This window comes from Dipodomys merriami, unplaced genomic scaffold (assembly GCF_024711535.1).
Source record: "Dipodomys merriami isolate MVZ:Mamm:240054 unplaced genomic scaffold, mDipMer1.0.p SCAF_14, whole genome shotgun sequence".
Classification (NCBI taxonomy): Eukaryota; Metazoa; Chordata; class Mammalia; order Rodentia; family Heteromyidae; genus Dipodomys; species Dipodomys merriami.
Genome location: NW_027202715.1, coordinates 2,003,344 through 2,015,184, shown reverse-complemented (window position 1 = coordinate 2,015,184; position 11,841 = coordinate 2,003,344). Strand labels below are relative to the sequence as shown.

At 39.8% G+C, this 11,841-nt stretch overlaps 1 protein-coding gene across 3 annotated transcripts in view; it reads left to right on the top strand.

Moving 5' to 3' along the window:
• The window catches only part of Ascc1 (activating signal cointegrator 1 complex subunit 1), a 95,738-nt gene that overhangs the window by 244 nt on the left and 83,653 nt on the right, over positions 1–11,841 (top strand). For 2 of the 3 annotated variants that reach the window (XR_011371523.1, XM_070020522.1), the window contains exons 2-4: positions 2,358–2,499; positions 3,550–3,649; positions 7,977–8,074. Coding sequence is in view for 2 of the 3 variants with exons in the window: in XM_070020522.1 (XP_069876623.1) it covers positions 2,391–2,499; positions 3,550–3,649; positions 7,977–8,074 (307 nt within the window). In the remaining variant the exon portion in view is untranslated. Of the gene's footprint in view, positions 94–2,357; positions 2,500–3,549; positions 3,650–7,976; positions 8,075–11,841 lie in introns of all 3 variants that reach the window. The other variant, XM_070020523.1, reaches the window with a different exon arrangement.

Genomic DNA, 11,841 nt, shown 5'->3' with positions numbered 1-11,841 from the left:
TGGGCGGGGCCGGGAGGAGAGGCGCTGGGCGGGAGCCAGCTTCCGGAGGGTGCTTCCGGTCTGCGGCCTAGCGTTGGTTTCCTCATTCCCTCGGTAGGAAGGAAGGGTACCTTTTTTTTTTTCTTCTTCTTTTCCAAGCCTGTATGAACCAAGTTTAAATGATTCCCTTCCTCACTTCTAAGCAGTCTCACAGCCTGGGGCTGACGGGAAGGGAAGGTTCCGAGTTGTCTGATTTCAGTGTCTCACAGCTCCAGGGTCAAGGGCCCCGACTTAATGTTAAAGTCAACTTTTCCAGAACCCCTCCTCTCCTCCCCAGTAGATGTTAAAGAAATAGGGATCCAGAGTGTGAGGTCATTAGACTACTGTTAGTTATAGCTTCACTTCCTCTTAAGACTTTTCTCTTTCTTTCTTTTTTATTTTTTACCTGTCAAGGGCCTGAACTCTGGGCCTGGGCACTGTCCCTCTGCTGTTCAGCTCAAGGCTAGTGCTCTACTACTTGAGCCACAGCGCCACTTCCAGCTTTTTCTGCTTATGTGGTGCTGAGGAATCGAACCCAGGGCCTCATGCATGCAAGGCAAGCGCTCTACCACTGAGCCACCTTCCCAGCCCTTTCTTTTTTTTTTTAAATGTTGGTACTTTGGTGTGAACTCTGGGCTTGCACATTGTCCTTTAGCTTTTTTTTTTTTTTTTTTGCTGGCCATGGGGCTTGAATTCTGGGCCTGGGCACTGTCCCTTAGCTGTTCAGCTCAAGGCTAGCATTCTACATTCTACCACTTGAGCCTCGGTGCCACTTTCAGCGTTTTCTGTCTATATGGTACTGAGGAATCAAACCTATGCAAGCACTAGATCTACTACTGAGCCATATTCCCAGCCCTCCTTTAGCTTTTTTTGCACAAGACTGGCACTTCTCCCTTCTGGCTTTTTGTTGGTTAATTGTAGAGAAAGACTTTTCTGGACTTTTGTGCCCAGGCAGGCTTTGAACCACAATCTTCTCAGATCTCAGCCTCCTGAGTAGGTAGGATTACAGATGTAAATCATTCCCTCCCACCCTGTGCCCAGGAAGGCAAATTTATTTTTTATTTATTTTTATTTTTTGCTGGTCCTGGCACTTGAACTCTGGGCCTGGACATTGTCCCCAGGTTCCTGGGTTCCTTTTGTTCAAGGCTAGCACTCTACTACATGAACCACAGCCACTTCCGGCTTTTTGTATGATTAGTTGGAGCTGAGAGTCTCTGACTTTCCTGCCTGGGCTGGCTTCCAACTGCAATCCTCAGACATCAGCCTTCTGAGTGGCTAGGATTACAGGTGTGAGCTGCACCTCCCTTCTCCCCCTCCCCCGACTTAATTTTTGTGTTATTTCTCAAAACACAAAACCTCTTGCTTCTTTGAGCAAACTACTGTTAAAAAACTTCTTTTTTAAAACTGAACTTACTTCTTTTAGTAAAGATTGAGGTGTTTTCTTTCTTGGTAACTGTTGAAATATTTTGGGTTTCATGACTGTCCGTGGTCTGTTTCACAAGGAACCTGAACATGGGTTGAACTTAACCCTAGCTGTTTCACAAGGAATCTTTATTCCCTAAATTATTCATTGATTAAATGGTGACTGGGAGCTTGGCTTGGTGTTCCTTAGGCAGGAGCTTTTAGAAATTGGGCTCATTCATGTAATTTGAGGGTATGGATGAGCTTGGGATGGGGCAGAATGATGCCAGGGGTTGTTGATCAATATACATTGTACTTACAAACTGTTTTACAAACTGTTTTGTTGAATTTAAAACCCCTTTGTACAACTACTTACAGATAATTCAAAACATCAATAATCAGAAATGAGTTTCTCTCCTGAGCAAGGTACTGATCTGAAAACCTGGTTAAATCATATTTTATCTGTGTTTTGACAGGCAAGTGAATCTGATGTTTAGGTAGTATTTCTAGCAGCTTTAGTATCTCTTGCCTTCTTGTGGGAGTTATTAAATGTCCCTCATTGTATTATCATACTGGATAGAAAGGGTGAGATACTTGCAAATAGCTGAACATCAAATGTGTTCTCCTTTTAGGTTAAAGTAATAAAAAAATGGAGGATGATAAAGTAATAAAATGGGGGACAGTAATAAATAGTTCACAATAATAGCAATTCACAGATTATTTTGCTATCTAAAGTGAACCAGGAATATAATAGATAGGGGAAACTGGAACAACTGGTTTACTTCAGCTTGCAAACTGGAAAGTTCAAAGGAAAGTAGGACTGTTGCTTAGGATGTGCTGTGAACTGATGTCCAGCCCTTTCCAATCCTACAAAATGATTCCTATAACTGAAATAGGAGTTTTCATTTAAAATGGCAAGATGCTGCTTTATTTTTCAGGATTTCACTAGAATATTATTTGGAGAAAGTGTCATGGAAGTTCTGCGCCCACAGATTATAACAATTGATGGGCGGAATTACAGAAAGAATCCTATCCAAGAAAAGACTTACCAACATGAAGAAGATGATGATTTTTATCAAGGTAACTTAGTTGTTTTTAGGTCAGATTAGAAATAAAAATGATCTCTGGAGGTATCACTCGAGTGGTAGAGCTCCTAGCACTGCCACTTGAGTAGCTGGGATTTCAGATATACATTACCATGCCTAGCCTGAATTTTTCTTTTTCCTTGGAGGGGCTGGTACCCAAGCTTGAACTTGGGACCTCATGGTTCCTTGCTCATGGCTAGAATTCCACCACTTGGGCTATGCCTCCAGTCTGGCTTTTTTTTTTTGTTAATTGGAGGTGGAGTTTCACAGATTTTTCCTTTCTTTCCCTTTACATTCCCCTTCTTTTTTCTGTCAGTTGTTGGGCTTGAATTCAGGGTCTGGGCACTGTCCCAGAACTCTGCTCAAAGCTAGTGCTCTACCACTTTGAGCCACAGTGCCAATCCAGTTTTCTGGTGGTTAATTGGAGATAAGAGTCTCACAGGGACTTTTTAGCCTGGACTGGCTTCGAACCATGATCCTCAGATCTCAGCCTTCTGAGTAGCTAGGATTATAGGCGTGAGCCATCTTGGAACCTGGTTTCACAGACTTTTCTGTCTAGCTGAGTTTGAACTGTGATCTTCCAGGCGTCAGCCTCCTGAGTAGCTAGGGTTACAAGGATGAATCACCAGGGCTTAGCTAATTCAAAACAAAACAAAACTGTGTGTTGTGCTAAGAGTAAACAGTCTAATACTGGTACGTATATGCTGCTTTCCAAGGGTCAAGACTGAAAGATTTAAAGTAGTAAATATTTTTTTTTCTGTTTTTTTTTTTTGCGCTAAATATTCTCTTAGCTTTTTTTTTGGTCAAGGCTGGTGCTCTACCATTTGGGCCTCACTTCTACTTCCAGTAGTAACTATTTATTTTTGATATTTCTTTTAAGAAAGGAGGAATCTTAGTGCAGTGATCTGTAAAGTGTTGGGCTGTTTTTTTTTTTTTTTTCCTGTATGCTTTACTTTTGTTAAAGCCTTGATAGATAGTCACAGCTGGGAGCAGGCTGTTTTCCAGGGAGCAGGAGCATTTCTGAGATGTTACTGTTTTTGTGCAGACTCCCTGCAGTATTCTGATGAGCCCTGTGACGCGTACGAGGTAGAGCAGACCCCTCAAGGATTCCGGTCTACTGTGAGTGCCCCCAGCTTGCTCTACAAGTGAGTGAGGTTCTGGCAGCTTCACAAGACTGCATTTCCAGAAAACTCAGCAGGAAGCTGACTCCACACTGACTGTGATGCTTAATTACTAATAGTTTACTGTTCTATGTCCTAAATGTCAAAGGACTGATTATACACTATGTTCATCATTTCATGTATATTGCTACATCCTGTTGATTTTTGCCTCTTAAATATCCTTTGACTCTACCCACTTATCTCTGTCAAACTGTCACTGCTACCCTTTTCTATGGATTTCTTTTCTTTCTTTCTTTTTTCTTTCTTTGTTTCTTTTTTTTTTTTTTTTGGTCGTTGGGCTTGAACTCTGGGCCTGGGCATTGTCCCTCAGCTCTTCAGCTCAAGGCTAGCTCTCTACCACTTGAGCCACTGCACCACTTCTGGTTTTCTGGTGGTTTATTGGAGATAAGAGTGTCATGGACTTTCCTGCCCGGGCTGGCTTTGAACTGCTATCCTCAGATCTCAGCCTCCTGAGTAGCTAGGATTATAGGTGTGAGCCACCGACGCCAGGCCTGTGGATTTTTTAAAGTAGCTCACTTACTAGTCTCTCCACATTGATCTTGTTTTCTTCCCACTCAGTTCTTTGCATTAAGGGTAGAATTTTTTTATTTTTATTTTTATTTTTTTGCCAGTCCTGGGGCTTGAACTCTGGGCCGAGACACTGTCCCTGGGCTCCTTTTGCCCAAGGCTAGCACTGTACTGCTTGAGCCACAGTGCCACTTCTGGCTTTTATGTGATTAATTGGAGATAAGAGTCTCCTGGAGTTTCCTGTCAGGCTGGCTTTGAGCTATAATCCTCAGATCTCAGCCTCTTGAGTAGTTAGGATTACAGGTGTGAGCCACTAGTGCCCAGCTAGTTGTTTTTTAAATAGGTCTCAAGCTCTACTGGGGCTGGCTTCAGACTGCAGTCCTACCTGTGTAGCTGAGATTGCAGGCTTGAACCACTTTGCCTGGTGAATTCTATGTATTCTTTTTATTGTTTTGTTTTTTGTTTCTTGGCATTACTAGGGATTGAATTTAGGGCCCTGTTGAATTGGACCACTTCTGGTCCAATTCTGAAGGGCATATATACTAAACACTCATTATACACCAGAGGACTTGCATGTTAGACACTGGCTTTGCTAAATACTAATATTAGTTGATAATATTTATCTGAAAGGTACCTTGCTCCCTTCCTTGGCCTAGAGTGATTAAAAGATTTGTGCATGGTTTGTTCAACTCTAAAGGATCTTTGATTTTAACCATTTCCTTTTCTAACGTATTGAAGCCTAGACAAATAATAACACTTTGAATCAACTACTGTTTCTGTAATCCTAACACTTGGAAGGCTGGTTCACTAGCCACATGCCAACACACAGATGCTTGACTGAAAGTACTTCAAACTGATAAGAACTGGCAGAGTTAGTATAGTATCTAGTCCAAACAAAGGAAAACTGCAGGGTACTTCTAGAGGTCCAATTGTCTTCTAATTTTTTTTTTGTAGTAGTGGCAGTTAACTCGGTTTTACATATACTAAGCAAGCACTCTATTGCTGAATTGTATTACTCGCTTGGCATATGTGTGTGTATACACATATAGATGGATATATTTAAATATTTACTATAGTAGATCTTAATGGAAATAATTAGTCTTGGTTATTCTGTGTAAAAACAAATGAACAAGGACTAGAGTGTAGCTCAGTGGTAGAATGCATGCTTAGTAAGTGTGAAGCTTCAGGTTTAATTCTTGGCATTCCTGATAAAAAGAACAATATTAGATTTATTCACCTTTATTGGATATGTAGTTAAAATGATAGAAGTTAAAATAATGTTGATAATACAGAGTTCTGGGCTGGGAAGGTGGCTCAGTGGTAGAGCGCTTGCCTTGTATGCATGAGGCCCTGGGTTCGATTCCTCAGCACCACATAAGCAAAAAGAAAAAAAGCCGGAAGTGGCGCTGTGGCTCAAGTGGTAGAGTGCTAGCCTTGAGCTGAAGAGCTGAGGGACAGCGCCCAGGCCCAGAGTTCAGGCTCCACGACTGGACAAAAAAAAAAACAAAAAAAAAAAAAAAAAAACAACTAAAAAAAAAGATAATACAGAGTTCTTTCAGTCTTGTGATAGTCTCTTAGTTTTTTATAGGTGCTAAAACTTCTCTCCTGGGATTCAGTAGTTTTACTCACTGTAACAGATCTAATTACTGTGGGTTCAAAAGATAACCTTGGATTGCTAGAATTAGTTATGCTATAAGGCTCAGGCAAGTAATGTAAATGAGTCAATAAGTGATTGAAGTAGATGGAAGGTAGTGAGTGATTATGATAAACTCACATCCTGGATACTTGAGAGGCGATTCCCTATTCTTGCCATGAGTCATCAGATCTTTAGCATTTTGTAGAGCTTGAAAAAGGTGAAATCTCTTGTGCTGAATTCAGCCTGAGGGTCACATGTTTGTTGGTGCTCTCTTTCCTTCTTTGTCCCCCCTTTCACCTTCCCTTTTCCCTCTCTTTTTCTCTCCTCCCCCTCCCCTTTCCTGTTTTCCCCCTCCCTTTCCCTCTGTGTGTGTGTATGTGTGTATATGTATGTGGTGTGTGTGTGTGTGTGTGTGTGTGTGTATAAGTACTGAGAATTGAACTCAGTCCCTCATGCTTGCTGGGCAGGCACTCTTATTATTATTTAGCAGCTTGCTCTAGCATAATTATTTTCAAGATAGGGTATTGTTTTATGCATGAGCCAGTCTGGACTGCAGTTTCCTATTTGTACTTCCTAAGATTCCCTGACATGCATGCATCACTGTACTCAGCCATTGTTTTTCCCTCTTAACTCGGATAATGGGCATGAACCATTGTGAAATGAAGTCTCATAAATTTTTGCCAGATGGCCTTAAACTGTGATCCTTTGATCTCTGCCTTCCAAGTGTTAACATTACAGGCCTGGCTACTTCCTGTGCTTTTGAATCCGTTCTGAATGGTGAGTCCTGCTCTTTGATAAGCTATTTTCTCTCTCTCTCTCTTTTTTTTTTTTTTTGTCGTGGGGCTTAAACTCTGGGTGTGGGTGCTGTCCCTGGACACTTCAGTTCAAGGTGAGCGCTCTACCGCTTGAGTCACAGCGCCACTTCTGGTTTTCTGGTGGTTTTATTGGAGATAAGAGTCTCATGGAGTTTCCTGCCTGGGCTGGCTTTGAACCATGATCCTCAGATCTCAGCCTCCTGAGTAGCTAGGATTACAGGAGTGAGCCACCGGCGCCCAGCTGCTGTTTTCTCTTATTAACTAAGGGCAGTTCTTTTAGGATGAATTCATAATATAGTTTGTTTTTCAAAATGGATACGTTAATTTGTTGTCCTCAAATTATAGACCCATTGGGTGCTGAAACTGTGTCAGATTTCTTTTTGCTGCTCTGTAGACCCAGACTTTGAATCTTATTTTGAGAAGTAAACAGGTGTTAGGAACGGTTATCCTACCTACACACTGAATTAGCTATAGGGCATTACTTTGCTAGTGAGTATAGTACAGCTAGATGATTTGTGACTTTCTCCAAAAGCACTGAGCTTTATTGAAGCACAAGGGATTTAAATGAGTCAGGCACTAGTGGCTCATGCTTATAATCTTAGCTACTCAGGAGGCTGAGATATAAAGGTTGAGGTTCAAAGCCAGCCCGAACAGACAAAACTGAGATAACTCCAATTAACCAGTGGAGGTATGGCTCAAGTAGTTGAGCATCAACCATGAGCAAAAAACAAACAAACAAACAAAAAAAAAAAAACGAGCTTTACAACGTTGGTGGGGGGGGAATGGGGGGGAAGGAGAAGGATTGGGATTGGGGGGGAGGGGGGAGGCTGGGAAGGGACGTGAAGGGTAAACAAAAAGAGGAGGCTGCAATGCTTTGTAAGAAAGTACGCATTATCCTGCCCATGTAATTGTAACCCCTCTGTACAGTATGTTCACAAATAAAATAAAATAAAAAAAAATTAAAAAAAAATCTCAGTAAAAGCAGAAGAGCCTGAGGCTAAACTCCAATATTAGAGATAAAAAAAGATTTTGGGCTGGGTGCTATTGGCACCCAGCTACTCAAGAGGCTGAGATCTGAGGGTCATGGTTCAAAGCCAGCTTGGGCAGAAAAGTCCATGAGACTCTTATCTCCAGTTAACCACTAGAAAACGGTAGTGGTGCTGTGGCACAAATGGTAGAGTGTTAGCCTTGAACTGAATTGCTCAGGGACAATGCCCAGGCCCAGAGTTGAAGCCCCATGACCGACAAAAAAAATTTTTTTTAAAACATGGTGGAATTCCTTATTTTGAAACATTTTGACTTAATCTTCTGTTAATTTTTTTCCACATTATAGGCATATAGTTGGAAAAAGAGGAGACACTAAGAAGAAAATAGAAGTGGAGACTAAAACATCTATTAGCATTCCTAAGCCTGGACAAGAAGGAGAAATAGGTGGGACACAATCTATAATTTACATTTACTTTTGCATGTTAATAACCCAGATGAAGCATTAAGTGACTTTGTTCTCTGGTATTATGTAGCTTTTTTCCTGTCTTGATCCACCAAATTAATTTTCCAGATGAGAAAGGATGTAGGCAACCTGGTTTGGCTTTAGGACCTGGTCCTGGTTTTGAGCTTCACCATCACTGATGGAATAGGACTTCTATATTTTAGTGTATATTAGATTTCTTGTATGCTTGGATAGCTTAAAGGCAAGTTTTCGGTACCTGACAGTCCAGAGTAGGTGTCACCAGCACATGTGACTGTGAGCACTTGACACATGATTAGTTAGTGTGACAAAGGAGCCAGATTTTCAACTTTAATTAGCTATAGGTGCCCATATTGGACACCATAGTGACAGAGCTATACCTGGGCTCTTGGTAATATCAGAAAATTCTAGTATCAGAACTTCTAAACAACATTATATAAAGGTTCCTGCTGAAATAAGCACTTGGCTCATTAGATTTGTGAGTGCAGTTTTCTTTACCGATTGAATATATTCCTCTCATTTTATTTTTCCTCAAATATTTAATAGAAATGAGTCAAGCAAGTTTAACATGCACTATTTATAGTACTTTACTGCTAACAGGCAATGTTCTGAAGTGAAATTTATTTTTGTTCATTGAGCATAAGTTTAGATTTTTTTTTTGGTCGGTCGTGGGGCTTGAACTCTGGGCTTGGTCGCTGTTCCTGCGCTCTTCAGCTCAAGGCCAGCACTCTACCGCTTGAGCCACAGCGCCACTTCCTGTTTTCTAGTGGTTTATTGGAGATAAGAGTCTCAAGGACTTTCCTACCTGGGCTGGCTTTGAACCACGATCCTTAGATCTCAGCCTCCTGAGTAGCTAGGATTACAGGTGTGAGCCACCGGCGCCTGGTTAAATTTAGATTTTTAAAAACTTGGTAAATAATGTATCTCCACTAATATTTTTAAAGAAACTTTTAAGAGATTAACAGGGAACAATTTTATTTCAGATTTTACTAATGTAGTAATGTAATTACAACTTCCTGAAATTCAACTGAAGGCTAGACTTCACTTTGAAAAATTCCATTGGGTAATTCCAATGCTATTTCATTTTTATTTATTTACTTACCTATTTATTTATTTTTGCTGGTTTTAGGGCTTGAACTCTGGGCCTGGGCACTGTCCCTGGGCTCCTTTTGCTCAAGGTTAGCGTTCTACCCTTTGAGCCACAGTGCCACTTCCAGCTTTTTCTGTGATTAATTGTAAGAGTCTTACATACTGTCCTATCTAGTCTGGCTTTGAACCACAATCCTCAGATCTCAGCCTCCTGAGTAGCACCTAGGATTACAGGCGTGAGCTGCTTATGCCCAGCTTGCTATTTCGTTTTAGAAATAAGTGTCTACTGTTCATCTGCAGAATTGTTTGACAAAGGGAATTACTACTAAAATATAAACTTTACATTCTGTAAAAGTATTTGTCAAATGAATGGGTTATTAAAAATGTTATTAAAAGCTAAATTCCCTGCTAAAGACTTTATCATTAGTCTTGGGCGTATGCTTTCTAGAACTCTTTTCATTAATGTGTACTTTGATGTAAAGAACGTATTTTGTATTCAATGCATAACTCTTGCATTACGGTTGTAAAATACACTATGTCATTTAGGGATCCAGAAAGCAGCTTGATGTTGAAATAACTATATCTGGTATCATATTGTAAATGAAGTTTTGCTTTTGTAATATATGAATAAAATAGCATTTTGAAAAAAAAGAATTTTAAGTACAGAAACTTTTTTCTTTAAGCTTTTAAAAAGTTCAAATTACAGGGCTGGGAAGGTGGCTCAGTGGTAGAGTGCTTGCCTTGCATGCATGAGGCCCTGGGTTCAATTCCTCAGCACCACATAAGCAAAAGGAAAAAATCCGGAAGTGTCACTGTGGCTCAAGTGGTAGAGCGCTAGCCTTGAGCTGAAGAGCTGAGGGACAGCGCCCATGCCCAGAGTTCAGGCCCCATGACCAGACACACACACACACAAAAAAAATCAAATTAAAAAGTTCAAATTACAAATTTTGAAATGATTATAATTATATTATAGTTTCTGTATCTAGCTGTTTTTCTGATTATAAAACTACACATGTTTTTAGAGTTTGCAGAAATTATATATAAGATAAATAAGGGAAGTTTATGTTATAATGATAGATTAACTTTTACTAACTAGTCTATTAACATATACTATTTCCACATTTTTTTGTCGGTTGTGGGGGCTTGAGCTCTGGGCTTGGGCGCTATCAGAGCTTGAGCTCTTCAGCTCAAGGCTAGAGCTCTACAACTTGAGCTGCATTGCCAGTTTTCTGAGTGGGCTTTCCTGCCTGAGCTGGCTTTGAACTATGATCCTCAGATCTCAGCTTCCTAAGTAGCAAGGATTACAGGCATGAGCCACCGGCACCTGGCTATTTCCTTATTTTTTAAGTCTGTCGTAATACATGTAATTTTTATTGCAGAAAGGTGAATTATACCATGCTATAAACTTGGAGACCTTAGTTATTTTTTAAAAGATTTCTTATGAGATTAAGTGATTACATAAATTTCACGTATTGTGGGATAGTGATACTTAACTAAAGTCACAAACACATTTTAACCTTCATTAGGTGAATTGTCACTATCATGGTCTATAAAGCTTATGAACTATATGAACTTTGATAGTACAACTATTTCTTCCAAATCAGGTGATATGTACATTTATTTCCTTTTGCTTAGTGTAAGGTGTTCCCTCTTTCTCTCTCATTCCCTCCCTCCCATTGCTGCCCTTGAGTTGCTTAGTTTACTTTCATTAATGTCTGGTGCAGCTGATGGGCCTGACCTTAGTTATTTTAAGGTACTTGAGTCATTCCAGAGCTTATCCAGAAAAGGGTAGGAAGGTTACAAAGATTCTATTTTGATTTAGCAGAAATGTTGCAATGTGTAAAACTAGTATGCCCAATTACTAAAAAGTAGGAATTTAGTGGGATTGATTTATTTGAAAACTAAGAGGATAAAATAACTTCTAGGTCTTCTAGGGAAATAATGTAAATGAAAAAAATCAAATATATAGGTCCTAGCCAATAAATTGAATTGTAATGTGAAATCAAGATAGCAGTAGGATTAGGTATTATGCTGTTATTTCTTCATTTGATTTTGCCTCTCCAAAATGGAGAGAAATTAGAAAGTAATCTGGTAGGTTTTGATTTGTCCTGCAGACAAAGAACTAGTTTTTAAAATATTTAACAAGGGGATGTAGCACAATGGTAGAGAACCAGCTTTAGCATACACAAATCTCTGGATTCCTTACCCAGCACCACTACCACTACTACCAATAAAAAAAAAAAATCAACATAAATACTTTTGTAGGTTTCCTATTATAGTTCTTAGACAAATGCCACATAAAAACTTTCCCTTAGGTATTCTTATTGTATTTGCTCTTTAGTCATTGATCAATTTTGACTTTTCCTGAGACTTTGACTTTTCAGAGACCAGTTGGTCTCTGAACACCTTTTACCTACTCATTTCAGTTTTCTGTGTTACAAAAATGAATGCATCTTGTATTATATTTAATTTTAATTTTTTTTTTTTTGGCAGCACTAGGATTTGGACTTACAGCTTTGCACTTGGTAGGCAGACACATTACTGCTTAAGCCATATCTTTAGCCTTTTTTTGCTCTGGTTATATTTGAGGTAGAATCTTCCTTTATGCCAAGGGCTGACCTGGGCTTGGATCCTCCTGTTT